Here is an 18,191-nt window from a genome sequence, read left to right on the forward strand (position 1 = left end):
TGTTTAATTTAATTAAGCCTTTTTTTTTATAAAATGTTTAAAATATTTTTAAAAATACATACGTTTAAATACATTTTTTAAAATACATTGCATATAATTTTGTAAAATATTATTTAAAACCTTACATATATATATGTGTGTGTGCGTGTGTGTTTGTGTGTGAGCAATATATGTATGTACACTGTCGTTGTATGGGATCAGATTTTGTATGTTTTTAAAAAAACCTTTTTTTCTGCACATCAAGGCTGCATTTATTTGATCAAAAATACAGAAAAAAACTGTTATTACATATTTAAAATATTATTACAATTTAAACTTACAGTTTTCTATTTCAATATAGACCATTTCGCTAGATGTAAACAACACTGGTCCAGAAGCGCTTCCTGTTTTTTTTTTTTTTTGTTTGTTTTTTCTTAAAGATCTTAAAGGTGCTAATGTAACATTTCCATCCAGTCAAATGTTATGTTGGTTGTACTTTTTTGTGATGTTTGTGTAAAGAAAAAAAAAAAAGAAACAGGAAGAGTATCGGGACCAGCATGTTTACATCTAGCGAAATGGTCTATACTGTATAATATAATTTATTCATGTGATGCAAAGCTGAATTTTTATCATTCATTACTACAGTCTTCAGTGTCACATGATTATTTAGAAATAATTTAGATTTTTTAACAATATGCTGATTTATTAGCAGTGTTGGAGTCATATTTTTTTTCAGGATTCTTAGATGAATAAAAAGTTAAAAAGAATAGCATTTATTTAAAATATAAATATTTTCTAACAATATAAGTCTTTACCATGACTTTTTATTAATTTAAAATTTAAAATAAAAAAAATACATTCCAAAAAGTGGTAAGTTGACTTAACATAAAAAACATATTAAAATTAAAAAAAATACATAATTTTTAATTATTATTTTAATTATTATTTTGGATCAAATAAATGCAACTTTGATGAGCATAAGAAACTTCTTAAAACTTTAAAAAAAAAATTTAAAAAACTTTCTTACCTCTCTCTCTCTCTAAAATACATGTGAAAATATAATGTATATATATATATATATATGTAAATATTTTATATATGTGAGTGTGTGTGTGTTAATGAAACAATTATTTTAGACTTCTTTGGATGAATATTACTCTAATTATCATCCATTAGTGGATAAAATGGCAATTTCAACATCTAATACACAGGTGTGACATTCATTGCTTTCTCCTCAAAGAAAGGTAGTGTAAGACAAAAAGCTCATTGTCGAAGTGATGGTCAATTGCTCTGGATGGGATGGGAAAGGCTATAGTGATGTCAGAGCTGCTAAAGGCATTACCTCATCTCCATCATCAAGGATCATTTCACACATGGTTGCAAGCTGAGGCAGAGGGAGAGCAGTATTAATGGGTTTGGGGGTAGATTGTCAAGGGCTGTTCAGGCCAGCTGTTGCTATCATGACCCCATGTGACATCCACAGTCCCCAAACAATGGCTTGTTGACGTAGGGTATTTTTAACACAAAGTGAAGGAATGTTAGACTCAAATCATGTTTATGCACTGTGGAGTTTCCCATTGCAGGGCTCCTTTCAGCTGAGTAGGCAGGAATTGGTAGGGCGCGCTTGTTGGCATATCAATTTCACGCTCATTTGTTTCGTGGAAAGTCACATCATATGTTAGATGTTGATAAAATCAGGTTTTATGCACTAGGAGAGTAGAATTACTTTCAAGTTGACTTGCACTACTGGTTAAAAGTTATGATTTTTAAAATGTTTTTGAAAGAAGCTTCTTATGTTCACCAATGCTGCATTTATTTAATCAAAAATACAGTAAAAACAGAACTATTATGAACTTAAAATAAGACTTCAATTTAAAAAAAATGTCATTTTGACTGTTATTTAAAATCATTAAGCTTCATTAACAGTATTAAAGGTTACGTAGTGCACACAGCTGCCCGCATTTCTTCATGTAATTTATGTAACTTCCGTCACTTAATGTAACGGACAATATGATGACTCACTGTCCCTCGTGAGGCGGCATTGAAAGCCCCGCACCTTCTCTTCATCTCCCATGGGCTCTCTTGTTGCTAATTGTTGGAGTGTCACAACAATTAGGTCATTGCTGAGTTTGTGTTTACTAAACCAAGAACCTGACACCACTTGATTCACTGCTAGGTCAAGACACCAGACAGCGGGCCAGCGCTAGGTTGTTTATCTGAGGAACGGGCAGAGGATCACCCACTTCATCATCAAGCAAGCTTGTGTTTAAAGTGCAGAAGGTGATGCCATCCCTCTGACATCACCTGCTGTGAGTGAAGTAGCTCTAGGTAGATCAAGTTGCTCACCCTTATCAAATGATCCACTGGTCCTTGGACAGTGTTTACTTGGTTACGCTGAATGTTGTTGGATGCTGTCAGTTCGGTCAGGTTGTGTGTAGAAACTGAGTGATTTTGTTGGAGATATTTCTAGTTTTAGAAATATAAGCTCCTTTTACAGTAAATTGCTGTAAAATTACCAGAACGACTTTACCGGTAAATACAAAAATGCGCTGTTTACACAGGCAGCAACATTCAGTCTTTTTACCGGTAAAGCACCATTCACACATTCGTTTTAAAATACTGGTCAATTCTGTGACATCACTGACCAAAAATAAACTCTTAACAGCTGCACTTCCCCCGTGTTGTGTTTGTAAACATGAAGTGTTATATGCAGTCAGTGTTCTTGATGTTTTATTTTTTTGTGTCAAACATTCACTTGACAAAAATTAGAGCACTTTTGGCCTGGAGACATTGCATTGGATGACTTTAAACCGAACTACATAGTAGAGTAAATACATCATCTGCGTCCGAATGTTCTAATTGGGCCAGAGTACGGTATTTTCTGATAACCTAACCAACCTAACACCGTGTCTACACTGGACGCGACAGTTGTCGCGCCGCGCCGTAAAAGCTAAAGTCTGTTTACACTAGACACGACAAAGTGACCGTTGCAAATCATTTGAACTTTGTGTGAGCACGTCATAATTAGAATGCGGTAGCAGTTTACTGTCGGGGATTTGTCGCGCCACATCCAGTGTAGACAGCAGCATTGATTATAATGGGTTCTACTGTATTTTGTCGCCCCCGCGCCGCTCGCATCCGGCGCCACTTTTTGAATTTCTCAGTTTGTGTAAATCCACGTGGGGTTCAGAGTATAATTTTTATCCACGTTAATTTCACAGCTGTCTAGTACAAATATGTCGCTTTGTTTCATAATTACAGTGTACATTTTTCGTTATTTACCTCAAAAGAAAAGAAGTGAAATTTGACAACATACCCCGTAGGTGGAGTATATTGTAACGTGAGCGGCACGTTGTAACATGACCATATGACAGCTTAAAATGATATCTGATCAAATGAAAAAAAAAAAAAAAAAAAAATATATATATATATATATATATATATTTATATACACACAGGACAAACTTTGTCAATAAAAGAAAATGATTAATTTTTTCTAACAAAATAATGAACACATCGCAACCATGCGTGGGATGGCCCTGATCGCAAAATACAGCTATACAGTATAGTTCATAACAATGTGCGCAAATAAATAGAAAACATTCAGACATTCAGAAGAACGCTCCCCTCCCTCCAAACACAGTTCTCATAGAACACCAGACACATAAACGAGCCAAATTGCTTTACATTTTTAAAAATAATAATTTCTGAATATTAAACATCGATTGTCAGTCTTCATTCACCTGTTTCTTGTGGTTTCTTTTTAAAATCCATAAAAGTAAATAGTGAAAATTACATGGCTATTGTCATAGAATAGCATAGTTTAGTAATAGCGGGGAAGATTGTAGCGCGGTGTTACTGTGTTCCCCATCTGCGCAAATGGAATTTAAATCTGGTTTGTGTCTTCTGCTGGTTTGCGTAGCATTACTAAACTATCTAAACTGATAAATAACAGATTGGAAATTAAAATAAAAGCGGATTTGCCTAATTTTAAATGAATACTAAAAACGGAGATGAAAAATTAACTTCAGCCAGAAATGTACTTTTTCTATGGTAAAATAAATATTTAGCGATATCTTCAAAAGGCTTTTGAATTTTGGCGCGCTTTTCTATCTGTATAGTGTTGCTATGGCAACTAGTAATTTTGGTTATATGCTAGAATGTGTGGAAATATTTAAACCACGTGTGTTACAACTAATCCCGGGATAGTTTGTGCCCCGCACACCGCTACGTGTTCATATCGGTAATCTTAATTCTGCATTCACACATAGGATAATACCGGTAAATTACTGGTAATATTACAGCTTCTCTAACAGGTAAATTGCCAGAATGAATTTAACGGTATTTTTAGGTCCTGTTCAGACGTGATCTCTTAACAGTAATTTACTAGCAATTTACCAGTAAAGTCTTATAGTTTATATCTAATGAATGAAAATCTCTGAAACCATCAAAAATAGTTTGACAATTAAGACCTAACATTTGTAGCTTTATTCAATAGAATTAAGAGATTTTTCAATAACTGCCATCATGTTGGAGATAACAGCCTTGAAAACGCTTATTATGGGCAAAAAATTCACCAAAACAGTGTTAGGTTGACAGATGGATAATTACAGAATGGCTAACCTGCAATAAAATGCTTTCTGTAAACAGGAATGAATGGGTTAGTTGGATAGGATGCGAAAAAATTAACCTACATTGGCTGCTCCAATATATAACAATAACGGTACACTCTTAAAAATAAAGGTGCTTCATGATGCCATAGAAGAACCTTTTTTTTCCCTAAATGGTTCCATAAAGAACCTTTCTGTTTCACAAAAGGTTCTTTAGATTATAAAAAGGTAAGAAAGAACCTTTGACTGAATGGGTCTTTGTGGAACCAAAAATGGTTCTTCTATGGCATTGCTGTGAATAACCTTTTACAGAACCTTTATTTTTAAGAGTGTAATAGTGCTGGGCAATATACCGGTTCAAACGGTAATCCGGTTTGAATTAGAAAAACGTATTAAGAAAAAAAAAAAAAAAAAAAAAAAAGGCATTTTTCTTTAAGCGCCTGGCAATATACATAGCGTCCTGCTTGATATTGCAAATTGCTGTGTCTTACCATGGTATTTTAATGTATTATCTTAATTATGAACACACTGGTTTATAGTGCAAACAGTTTTACCGTTTACTGCACGTTGTTACTCTTCTCGTTATTTCCTTATAGCGGATAATGAACCGGAAGTCTCGCCCTTAGGCTTAGTTTTGCGTTAAAGAAAAAAGATGGATATGTAACATGTTTGTTTGGATCGTAATTAAAATGCAGTGGTTCTGCAAATCTTTCATGCATTCTGATTCATAATAAGGAATAGCCAGGCGAGAGATTTTTGCTCAAATTGCCCAACACTAACCTGTAACAATGTACACTACCTTTCAAATTTTCTCAAAACTGAACCCATGATATTGTGGAATTTATAAAATTATCCGTGTTTCAGTTTAGAAATATTCAGTCTCTATTTTAATATATTTTAAAACATTTAAAAGCTGATTTTTTTAGCAATTATTTGAAACAGAGGTATTTTGTAACAGTATAAATGTCTTCACTATCGCTTGATTGATTTAATTCATTACTGAATTAAAGTATTAATTTCTTTAAAAAATCATACTAACCTTTTCCATGATAATGCAGCTCCAAAGATGTACAGTGTTCACTGACTACAATCAGATTAATATACATACTAAGATACTGTAGAGACCCGCTGCCTTTATATTTTATTTTTAACCATTTTCACACTAGCTGTATTAATATGTAATAAAACTAACAAGTTATTTATCTGAGCCTTTTAGCCCCATTGTTCAGTACTAACATTGTAAAGTTTCAAACAATCTTATTTATTTGAAGTTATAAGGAAATACTACTTAAATACCAAATCTTTTTTCAAAATATATTTAACACTTTAATACCAACTTTGGTTGTTTTTGCGGGCTTTGCTGCAGCCTCTATAAGCAGCTTGCATGTGGCGCAGACATACATCATGAGGGCAGTAACCCGCTGAGATGAGAGAGCGACAGAAGTGCGCTTGTTTTGCTCCTGTAATGTTCCTCTGCCCGGAAACAGTGTTGCCTCGACAGCTGCGAGTGGAGAAGCGATTGGTCGCGAGGCGGCAGTTCAAGCATCGCGCGCTGTTCTGGGACTTTCTCTTAGGACTGAGTGCGTCAGCCACCATCAACATCAAGCTGCTCTGCTCAACTACATGTTTGCCTCGCAACGCATTTCGTGTAGTGAAATGAACACACATTAAACATTTACACGTTTCAGACAATAGCGACAACTAGCTGTGTCAATTAATTCAGAACACTGCAAATGTGTATTGTTGTAAACCGACCATTACAGGCATATTTCATATTACAAAAATAGTTTTTGAATCATTAGTTATTTAAATATACACATATATATGTTGAACTAGGACGTGTATCTTTAACATAAACTAATATCTATAATTAATATTTGTAATAGCCTAATTAGCGTTTCTCTGACGCCCCCTGCCGATCAAACAGAGTACTGTCTCAAATTCAGTACAAATTCCAGACGTTTTTTCCCATTTCTAACTATAATAAACTTCTAATTAAGTATAGAAATATCTGTGTTTATGAAATATTCGTATAAATTAAAATCAGGTCAGCGCACACTAAATGTCCAACAAACCAAAAACTGTTGCTCTTTCCAATCTATTCTTCTTCCACTTCTTCATCCGGGCAGCAATAATATTCCACAAAACAAATCTGACCGTCATCATTCCTCACAAGATACTGTAGAGAGAGGAATCCTCGACTGTCGGTTCTCACCGAGACCTTACAGGACAGAGCCAACGCCTTTGTAGAGGGTTTCAACAGAGACATCTTATACCTTTGAGAATAAACAAAAGAAAATCTCAGAGACTCTTTAATGTTAGCACTTACATGCAAATGCCTCAGAAGTACAACTATAAGCAATTTAGATATACAGTGCTTTGATTGATGGGTCATGCAGTTTAAAACGGATGCTCGTCCTACCTGTTGGTCTGTATTTTAGTACACTGGAACAGCTCCATCATGTCTGAGTCTTTGGGATAATCATAATGAGCATTTCCAGAATTCCCAAATGTGGATAATCTAGGGTGAAACAGAAAATAATGAATATCTACGGACATGGGGTCATGAACTTTGTATGCTTATTAAGCACTTAAAAGCATTAATGTAATAACCCTCAGAAAACATCTCGTTTGGATCCGAGGTGCAAGGTGACGTCACCCAGGCGCAGATGTTTGCATAAACACTGCCATCTGAGCAAGACATCAACAAAGAGTCTTTTTCTCACCATAGGCACTGGTCACTGGCATTCAGTCGTTTAATGACTGACACTTGATTACACTGAATGCGAGTGTTGTTTCAAAAGCAAATAGAAGTTATAATCACTGCCGCTATATTGTCTACAATGGATACAGTATACAGATGCGCGTCCGCTTTCTGACACAGTCCATGCGCTTGAGTCTGCCGTCAATTCAGCATTCATACAGATACTGTAAAATGAAATTCCAGGACTTTCAAGAACTAATTTTTGGATTTTCAAGAAATTGAATCAAAGATCTCACTTATAAAACAATGTCTTCTCTTTCAACTTTTTAAAACTACGGTTAATTTTTAAAGAGATTTATATTTGTGTATACTTTTTTGTCTGTTTTGTTTTTATAACCGCACTCCCTTAATGGTTTTATGTTTTCTACTGTGTAATAAATTTTTAAAAATCAGAAAAAAAAGATTAGCAAAACCACTTCGAAATCCTGATCTGAAACAAATGATTCGGAATACGCATTCTGAAGTCCCAAACTGAATCAGATGATTCACGAACCTAGACCGAAATTGCAATCTGAATCAAATGATTCGGGAACTCACTCCGAAGTTCTGATCTAAATCAAATGATTCACTATTCCGTGCTCCAAAATTCCGATGTGAAGCAAAAGATTTGCGAACCTGCTCCAAAGTTCCAGTCTATATCAAAGATTTACGCACATCGAAGTCCCGATCTGAATCAAATGATTTGCAATATGCAAAGTTCTGATCTAAATCAAATAATTTGTGATATGCGATCTGAAGTCTCAATTTGAATCAAATGATTAGTGATACACGACCCAATCGGTGAGCTTTGAAACAGTGAATCGCTTTGCAATGCAATGGTTTACGTGCTTTTTAAAATTGTTTCAAGCAATGACAAAGTTCAAAAATGATTGGCTCTATTAATTTGATCTGGCTGTTTTTTTGCGCTAATGAATCACTTGAAATGAATGATCGAAGTTACAAGTTTGAATCAGTCGGAGCAGTTCCAGTGTAAATGACTCACTCAAATTAATTCGGTTCATCTGTTCCTCTTTGTCTTCAACCAAGAAGACAAATCTGTTCCTCTTTGTGTTCAACCAAGTTTACACAACATTGTCAGTACTATCACTGGCTTAGCTCAATAGTTTTATGTTTTATTCTATTTTTTCTGGTTTTATTAACTGAAATAAGTGAAAAAAGTATTTTGCTTTTTGAATTGCATGAAAAGATATTAAAGAAAAATCAAACACGTATTTCATAGATACATTGTCTTTCAATAATTCACTTTTCAAGTACCTCTTGAGGAATATTGCTATTTTCAAGGGTTTTCCAGGCCTTAAATTTCAAGTCAAATTCAAGTACTTCAAGCATTTTAAGCACCTTGTACAAACCCTGTCAATTAGACAAACAGAGTGAAATAACTTCATTTTGATGCTTTTGATTTAAACAGCTCGTTTGCATCTTTGTACATATATCAGCAGGATCTCAGAGAAAGGAACAACTGGATAGTTTATTTTTAATGGCATGTTGTTTTGTAAATGAGGTATAGCGTCATGGAGAGTTGAGGCGGTAATAGATCTGACCGCAGCCGCATCACAAACGGTAAGTAAATGATTCATTTCATAATTGTTTGTCTGGAAATGACTGTTTTATTTTGATTATGTTGTCAAAACACTCACATGCAATAGCGAGGGGGTGTTGACACTGTTTCTTATGCAATGACGTTAGCCAATCATAACAGTGGCTGATTACTGACAAGCCTTATAGGCTTAAAGGCCCCTTAAAAAAATAGTTAATTTTAGACAGAGGGTCAGAACGAGGGTAGCATTTTTATTATTATTTCACATATTTATTTATAACCTATAAGTAAGCCTCAAACAACATATTAAAATAATTTAAAAAATCCATGTCATGCCCCCTTTAAATTTGAGTTGACAATGCATGATGATCTGCTGTGTGCACTGTTACTGTACCTGAAGTAAGGATGACTTGGTGACATAGTAATCTGCAGAACCTCACTGGTCATGTCAAGCTCAGAGAACGCTTCTTTAAGACTCTCTGACTGCAGAATCACCTTGTTGGTTACATTTGTGCTGCAAAAGTCAAAGTCTATGGGCTCCTCCGGCTCCAGGGTTTTAATCTTGCATACGGTGACCACACCGCCTTCCTCAAGGAACAACGTCAGTGGATATCCATAGCCACTGTAGCACATTCTCAAGGCGGTGCACACACCTTAAGAATAAAATAAATGTCAGAAGGTAGTTTTAATTAATTTTCAAAAAAAAATAAAAAGACCGGATCGTCATTATGATACACACCTGGGACTGTGCTTCCCCCAAAGATAGTAAGGCAATCCAGAAGAACGGTTAAGTTAACCTGAAACCCAACTGCGTCTTCTTTGATTATGTATTCTTGAAAAATCTCAGCCTGAGGAATCAGACACAAAAATAGACTTATTAACCCCAAATGCTGTCAAAAGAACTTCTAAGAAACTGTCCTACAACACTAACCTGAATAAATGCATTGGCTTGAAGGCATTTGGAGTCCTCAACAGTGACTTTTAATCCATTCTGTGTTGCATTGAAGATGGCATGCTCCCTGAAAGAGATGGCTTTCAGGATGTTGGACAGATTCTTTGCGTTATCCAAGCTGGCTATTAAAATGTACTGGTCAATGTCTGCTTGGGACTGAGTTGACAGAGGCATGGTTTTGCGTTGTCAGCATCTGAAATATAAATCAAACAGTCTCATATTAAATACATGAATTTCAATAGTGTGTTCATGATGCGTCATCAATCGGCCGTATTGGCTGCATGAACTGAACCACTAAACTGAGCAAAACTTACATATTTTGCTGATTATTGCTGCTGAAAATGGTCAGTTATTGTCATGTTTTGACCTGTACTAATTGGTCGGACCAGGAAAAACATTTGAAGTATTATAGACTGATAAAAGTTGTAACGAATCAAGGAAAAAAAGTGCAAAAAACTGTCTCAGAGGAACAAAAGGCATTTGTGGTTGGCCAAAATGAACCAGGATTTCCAGGGCAAGAATCTTGACAACATTCACATTTGTTTCCAGTCAGGTAGGTGAAATATTCGGCTAATATCTTAATTAATACTGCTCATACGAATCTTTACCACCTATTAACTTTGCTTTGTTAAAATATTGCGCCTTTTCCTGCTTATTAAGTCCTTCTCTATATGATTTAGCACAGGGGTGCCCAACCCTGTTCCTGGAGATCTACCTTCCTGCAGAGTTTAGTTCCAACCCTAATCAAACACATCTGTCTATAATTGTCAAGTGCTCCTTCAGATCCTAATTAGTTGGTTTGATCAGGGTTGGAGCGGAACTCTGCAGGAAGGTAGATCTCCAGGAACAGGGCTGAGCACCCCTGATTTATTTTTTTTCTGTGGTTTAGACAGCATAACAAGATACTCAGTAGTACATTAACTGTGCAGTCCATGCTGTTGTTTACATCCGAGTATTGCCAATATGGCCGCACATCCAGGTAACTGACCAAACTGTAACGTAAGTGCAAAACCTCTATAGCCTCTAAATGATCAACATGATCAAAACTTTGCAGAAAACAACTGGAATACAGGTGCCTTCTGTTGTCTCAGCTGAAGCAACTGAAGTTTGCTTGATTACCCAGCTTTAATAATAACACTAAACATCTAAATATTATCTTACTAAGACAAATTATTGGAAAATATAGAGTGACAAGGGATATTTATATTTATTTTATGTAAGTAGCTTGCTATAATATTATGAAAAAGTAATTTATTTACATACTGGCCATATAAAGCAACTGTTCCATTTAAGAATATATTGTTTACTGATTATAATTTAATGTCAGGCTTGACAGGTTAAAGACAACTACTGTGTGGTTAACAAGCTGCAACTAGCTGTTTACAGCTGTTTTTACGTTACATGAGAAAACATAAACATTATAATGACAGTAAGTTGTACCGGTTAACGTTAACTTACCCACAGAAATGGTCAAGCTCTCGAACAAGTGCAAAAAAGCGAACAGTAAACACAAACGACATATGTTTTTATATGTTATATATAAACATTTACATATTTTTTAGAGTTTGGCGCCCTTAAGTGTTCGCCGCTTACTCTTCTTCTGCTATTTTTGACAGAGTTTAGTATTTCATTCGCTCCCTCGAACGCACCGCACTGGTCAGATGAGGAACTGCAGGAAGAGTTCATACACGGACGTTTACAATATTAGGAGGGGGAATATGGTGTTAAACGGTAGACATAAATACGCTTTTTACATTATAAATAACAAATGTGTAATTATAAATAAGTGCTTTTACATTCGCGTATAGAAATGCTTTCTTACATTTCAAAAAATGCAAGATGTCAAAATAAAAATTTTAAATGCGCTTGTACACCCCTCCCTCTCAACATGAGGTGAACCGACCGTCACCCGGCAGCCTAGACAGTCAGACAGATGCGAGGAGGCGGTCAGTTAGTCCAGCTGAAGTGCCACATAATCAAATAAAAGTCGGGTAGGTTTAAAGGAGCCACTGGTTTGTTTTTACTTTATTTTAAAGTCTAATTCGGTTTAATAATTTCAGGGGCTAATTATGCGGAATGTCATTTTCTTTTCAACAATGTTTACCAAGATACTTAAGTTCCCAGTTGGTCTGTTTTGTTTACCTATTTCAATAGCAACCAGCCCTTACTAGCAACAAAGCGATAGTTATGATCTGTAGCATTTTCTCCTCATTCATGTATTAAAACAGTCAAGGTTTAGTAGTTTATGTGATGTAACGGAAGGTAGTTACATTAAGTTCTAATTAACCAGCTAACTAGCTAATCGGCAAGCTAGCTTATTGTGATCTGGTGACATATGGGCACCGTGTGATGGAAAATCAAAACTGTATTTGTTTTTCAGCACTGTTGGGTTGACACTTTGAATGAAATGATGCTTTTGTGTTTTAAAATACATGTTGTGTTTATGTATTTCTGTGTGTTTTGTAGTCATTATCGAGTCACAAAGGCTGGTTCAGGTCATCTGGTCATGGCTAAAGACCCTTTGGCAGAAGCTGGTCTTCATTTTGATGAACTCAACAAACTGCGAGTACTTGAGCCTGATGTGAGCCAGAAAACCACTGAGCTCAATGAGGAATGTGAGGACTTTGTTGACAGTGAGTTTTTCATTTTGTTCTTTATCTTATGCAGAATGAACAGCATTCTCTGCTTCTTTCACGTGACAGATCAATGTTTTTTCTTCGAAAACAGAGATCGGTCAGTTTCAGAAAATCGTAGGTGGACTTATTGAACTTGTGGATGAGCTAGCAAAGGAAGCCGAAACTGAAAAAATGAAGGTATGTTCTTGTTTTAAATGAACAGCAGTGGATATCTGTGTATTACTCAAATTATTATTCTACAGGCCATAGGTGCAAGAAATTTGCTGAAATCGGTTGAAAAGCAACGGGAGGCTCAGCAGCAACAGCTCCAGGCTCTGATTGCAGAAAAGAAAATGCAGTTGGAAAGGTAACCAAGTCTTATTAAGCCTGTGATCAGACTGTTGTTTAGAAAGAAAATGTTCACCCAAGGAATGAACATTTCCTCAGTTTACTCACCCACTGTCCATCCAAGTTGCAGACAAGTTTGTTTTTTCATCATCAGAACAGATTTTTGAGAAATTTACACTTTCAGTCAAAAGTTTTTGAACAGTAAGATTTGTAATGTTTTTAAAGAAGTCTCTACTGCTCACCAAGCCTGCATTTATTTGATCCAAAATACAGCAAAAAGTCAAATTTTGAAATACTTTTACTATTTAAAATATCTGCTTTGTATTTGAATATTTTTTCAAACGTAATTTATTCCGGCGATTTCAAAGCTGAATTTTTAGCATCATTACTCCAGTTAAATGGTCCATCAGAAATCATACAAATATTCTGATTTGCTGCTCGAAAAACATTATTATTATGTTGAAAATATCTGAGTAGAATTTTTCAGGTTTCTTTGATGAATAGAAAGTTCAGAAGAACAGCATTTACATAGACATCTTTTGTAACATTATAAATGTCTGTATCATCTCTTTTGATGATTAAAAAAATATTGACTCCAAGCTTTTGAATGGTATAATGTATAATGTTACAAAAAAGCTTTTTTATTTCAGATATGCTGATCTTTGGGTCTTCCTGTTCATCAAAAAATCCTGAAAAAAAGTACTCTGCTGTTTTTAATAATAATAATAATAATAATAATAATGATAATAATGAATGTTTCTTGAACAGCAAATTGGCATATTAGAATGATTTCTGAAGGATCATGTGACACTAAAGACTGGAGTAATGATGCTGAAAATGTAGCTTTGATCACAGGAATAAATTACATTTTAAAATATATTCAAATAGAAAACAGTTATTTTAAATGGTAAAAATATTTCATAATTGTACTGTTTTTGCTGTACTTTGGATCAAATAAATGCAGGCTTGGCGAGCAGAAGAGACTAAATTTTAATATTTGACTGGTAGTGTAGCATCACATCATTTGCTCTCTAATGGATCTTCTGTAGTGAATGGGTGCCGTCAGAACGAGTGTCAAAACAGCTGATGAAAACATCACAATAATCCACTAGTAATCTTTCAACATTTGTTTAGAGCTGTAATGAACTGTTTTTACTTGTAAACACTGCTTGATCTGTGTATATTTCTGGACAAGCAATATTATAGATAGAGGACTCTTATTTTAGCTGGAAGCGATGATTTGAATTTAAAAATGCCTTAATGATGGAGTTGTGAACAGCGGTAATGTTTGTAATAAATTGATGGACTGGATTTGCATCGATTACTTGTGGATTACTGTAACATTTCTATCAGCTGTTTAGACTCTCGTTCAGACGGCACCCATACACTGCAGGGGATCCGTTGGTGAGCAAGTGATGCAATACTAAACTTCTCCAAATCAGTAACGGATGACCTGATTGCGAGTAAATTCACAGCAAATTTTATTTGTTGGCTAAGTATTCTTTATTTATTGTCTATGATGTTTTGCAGGTATCGAATAGAATATGAAGCTCTTCAGAAAGTCGAAGCAGAGCAGAATGAATTCATCGATCAGTTTATACTACAGAAATAAGAGTGCTGTTTCCTCTTTCTGTTGGACAGGAAAAATGATGCTGTGCATCTTGATTTACAACAACTTCCTAATAAGTGCAAGGTCCCTAACTAGGTTAACTGAACTGACCAGTTAATAGGTGACAACCGATGTCCATTTCAGCCTCGACTTCTGACTCTATTGTGTAAACATTGAGTGCTTTTGCATGGCCAGTGAAAGGAGGCACATACTTGTAATCTTTCCAACCACAGATCATAATCTCAGATGAATACTATTTATATACAAAAGAAGTTATTTATACTATTTATATGGAAATTAGTTTGTAAATCCGATCTTTTTTACAGCAGGAAAATACAGTATTTGCATGTTACTGTAAATAATTCCATCATGAGACATCTTCAGGTAAATAGTTTTCTGTATGATTTGTATTTCAACTGCTGTGACTTGAACTCATCCGGTGTCATTTCATCATTTCCACATGGCATTTTTATTGTCTGCTCATGGGACCACAACCAAAATATTTTCCGTAGATGTCATTGAAAGCTCATTTATTGTTTGTTTACATTTACCATTTAGATTATCAAGTGTGTAGTCAATACGTGACAAACTTCATACAGATTTGAAGTACGTTTGAATAAAAATATATTTTGCATTTACGTTGTCATCAGTAAACAATTACAATGAGGTTGAAAATGGCACATATAATCACATTTTATCAAGACACACTCATAAGAGGAATGTGTAGATAGGATGAACTGTATCTATCTTTGTTTCTTGGACTTTGAGGAAGCGTTTCCTTTCGGAGAGGTTGAGTTATATGTTGAACTGAAGAGCATGGTGAGCAATATCATGATAGGGATGATGAGGTACGGAGCATAAATGGACACCAGGGTCAGACGTTCTTTCAGGGTTTGGGGTCCTGGATGTGGCGCAGATGGAAAGTTATAAAAAAGCACGTGGCTTAAAATGGGGATCAGAGTAGTGGCCACATGAACGGAATAAATGATTGCTGGAGTTCTGATCCATTTGCAGCCACCTGTTAAACAGACAAATACATCAGTTAGCAGGAATAATGATTCGCCACTAGATGTCAGTACTGTGTCATTTGAAACTGATTTGACAAATCATTAACACGCATTATCCAGTTTGAGTCGAACACAACTGACCCTTCATGAAGGCGTATGCCGCAATTGGGAAAAAGGGCAGCTGCACAAGAGCCTCGCAGAATACAAAAGATTTAAACCACACAGGTGGGTCCATCATCATCGGATCCTTGAATTCAGCAGCATACCAGTGCAATAGGTTTTTCAGCTGTAAAGCAAGTACTCATATTTAACGTATTGAGAAAGAATTACATGTAACCTACATATTATATTTACATTAGTGACAAACACGACTTACCTCGGATGGATATAGGTGTTCGGGAAGTAGAGGTTGAAGATCGACCATAAGGGTAATAGGAATGTGGGACAAAAAGTATAAGAAAAAGATAATTTCCAAGACGCGAAGAAACATTTTGGGAAGTTCCTTCTCCGTTGGTATTTCAGCGGTAGTGGACGGCGTCAGTGGCCAGTGTGGAGTAGCGTGTTACTCCTCTGTTTCTGATTGGTCCTTCAACTCGGTCATTACTAATCTTTGTCATTTCATTGGTCCATCGGGTCGGTTGATTCTAAAAGTGGGCGGGTTCCTGATTGCGCATTGGCTCATTGAGCATAACCGCAAGCCTTACTAAAATTGCCATAGCAACTAAAGTTTTTTTTATTTTTATTTTGTTTTGTTTTTTTAAATAACATTAGATGCTGCAGTTATAAACAGATAACTTTGTCACAACCGTCGTTAAGAAGAAAAAATAAATAAAATGATGTAAAATGAAATAAATATTAGAAAGACACTTACACTTAAAGGGATAGTTCACCCAAAAAACGAATATTCTGTCATTAATTGTGACCCTGGACCACAAAACCAGTCATAAGTGTAAATTTTTCAAAATTGAGCTTTATGCATCATCTAAAAGCTGAATAAATAAGCTTTCCATCGATGTATCTTGGCTGAGATACAACTATTTCAGTATATGGAATCTGAGGGTGCAAAAAATCGAAATATTGAGAAAATCACCTTTAAAGTTTTCCAAATTAAGTTCTTTGCAATGCATACTACTAATCAAAAATTAAGTTTTTATATATTTACAGTAGGAAATTTACAAAATATCTTCATGGAACATGATCTTTACTTAATTTCCTAATGATTTTTGGCATAAAAGAAAAATCTATCATTTTGACCCATACAATGTATTTTTGGCTATTGCTACAAATATACCCCTGGACTTTTGTGGTCCAGGGTCACAATTAACGTTGCTCACCCTCATGTCGTTCTAAACCTGTAAGACCTTTGTCTGAACACAAGATATTATTGATGAAATCCAAGAGCTTTCTGACTCCGCAAAGACAGAAAGTGTCCTACCTTCTCGTAGATTCATAAAATTACGGTTGAACCACTTTTGTCATTTTGTTGATGTTCTTGGTACCTTTCTGGGCCTCGAACGTGGGACCCTTGCTGTCTATGAAGGGTCAGAAAGCTCTTGTATTTCATCAAAAATATCTTCATTTGTGTTCTGAAGATGAATGAAGGTCTTACGGGTTTGGAACGGCATGAGGGTGAGTACTTAATGACAGCATTTTCGTTTTTGAGTGGATTGTCCCTTTAAAGAAGTTCACTTTCAGAACAAAAATTTATAGATAATTTACCCCCGCCCCATCATCCAAGATGTCCATGTCTTTCTTTCTTCAGTCGTAGAGAAATTATGTGGTTACACTTTATTTTGAATGTCCACTTTAGACATTCCACTAACTGTAAGTAATTTGCAACTACATGTCTACTAACTCTCAGAGCAGACTGTTAGGTTAGTTTTAGGGTTAGTAGAATAAGTTACATATACTTGCAAAGTTTAGAAGAGTGTTTGAAGATATTAAGCAGACAGTCTACTCTGTAATACTGACTAGTTGACATGCAGTTGCAAAGTTACTTACTGTTAGTAGAATGTCTAAAGTGGACTATCAAAATAAAGTGTTAACAATTATGTTTTCTGAGGGAAACATTTCACGATTTCTCTCCGTATAGTGGACTTCTATGGTGCCCCCAAGTTTGAACTTCCAAAATGCAGTTAACATGCAGCTTTAAAGGGCTCTAAACGATTCCCAGCTGAGGAAGAGGGTCCGATCTAGCAAAACGATTGGTTATTTTCTAAAGAAAAAAAAAGAAAAGTACTATTTATATACTTTTTAACCTCAAATGCTCGTCTTGTCTAGCTCTGCGTGACCAATTCAAGACAGGGAAGGTTGAAAAACTCCTCAGTTTCTCCTCCAACTTCAAAATTGTCCTACATCGCTGCAGAAGTACCAACCCAGTGTTTACAAAGTGAACGTGCAAAGAAGATCAAACGCCCTTTACAAAAAAAAAAAAAAAAAGGTAAAACAGCGTTGTAGGACGATTTTGAAGTTGGAGAAGAAAAGTTTTTTGACCTACCTTAACTCTCTTGAACCGGAATACACAGAGTTCACGCAGAGCTAGACAAGATGAGCCTTTGAGGTTAAAAATTATATAAATTGTTTTTTTTTTTTAGGAAATGACACAGTTTCACTAGATAAGACTCTTCTTCCTTGGCTGGGATTGTTTAGAGCCCTTTGAAGGAAGTTCAAAATCACAGGCACCATTGAAGTGGAAGATGGAGAGAAATCCTGAAATATTTTCCTCAAAAAATCCCTTTTTTTACGAATGAGGAAAGACATGAACATCTTG

At 35.4% G+C, this 18,191-nt stretch overlaps 3 protein-coding genes across 3 annotated transcripts; 1 reads left to right on the top strand and 2 right to left on the bottom strand.

The window, feature by feature from the left end:
* Nucleotides 1–6,299: 6,299 nt before the first annotated feature.
* On the bottom strand, nt 6,300–11,460 carry rad1 (RAD1 homolog (S. pombe)). Its single transcript, XM_051128502.1, has 6 exons — nt 11,301–11,460; nt 9,822–10,035; nt 9,630–9,738; nt 9,285–9,543; nt 7,012–7,110; nt 6,300–6,865 (listed from the first exon to the last, which is right to left on the bottom strand). Exons 2-6 carry the CDS (start codon nt 10,014–10,016, stop codon nt 6,688–6,690), a joined length of 840 nt encoding a protein of 279 aa, XP_050984459.1. The 5' UTR covers nt 10,017–10,035; nt 11,301–11,460; the 3' UTR covers nt 6,300–6,687.
* Nucleotides 11,461–11,735: 275 nt separating this feature from the next.
* On the top strand, nt 11,736–15,664 carry ift20 (intraflagellar transport 20 homolog (Chlamydomonas)). The gene is made up of 5 exons (XM_051130103.1): nt 11,736–11,833; nt 12,309–12,475; nt 12,570–12,655; nt 12,721–12,824; nt 14,336–15,664. The coding sequence occupies exons 2-5, from the start codon at nt 12,349–12,351 to the stop codon at nt 14,415–14,417; spliced, it is 399 nt and encodes a 132-aa protein (XP_050986060.1). The 5' UTR covers nt 11,736–11,833; nt 12,309–12,348; the 3' UTR covers nt 14,418–15,664.
* Nucleotides 14,928–15,964, bottom strand: tmem97 (transmembrane protein 97). The gene is made up of 3 exons (XM_051130102.1): nt 15,798–15,964; nt 15,563–15,707; nt 14,928–15,432 (listed from the first exon to the last, which is right to left on the bottom strand). The coding sequence occupies exons 1-3, from the start codon at nt 15,909–15,911 to the stop codon at nt 15,158–15,160; spliced, it is 534 nt and encodes a 177-aa protein (XP_050986059.1). The 5' UTR covers nt 15,912–15,964; the 3' UTR covers nt 14,928–15,157.
* Between the last annotated feature and the right edge of the window lie 2,227 nt (nt 15,965–18,191).

This window comes from Labeo rohita, chromosome 15, assembly GCF_022985175.1.
Source record: "Labeo rohita strain BAU-BD-2019 chromosome 15, IGBB_LRoh.1.0, whole genome shotgun sequence".
NCBI classification, from domain to species: Eukaryota; Metazoa; Chordata; class Actinopteri; order Cypriniformes; family Cyprinidae; genus Labeo; species Labeo rohita.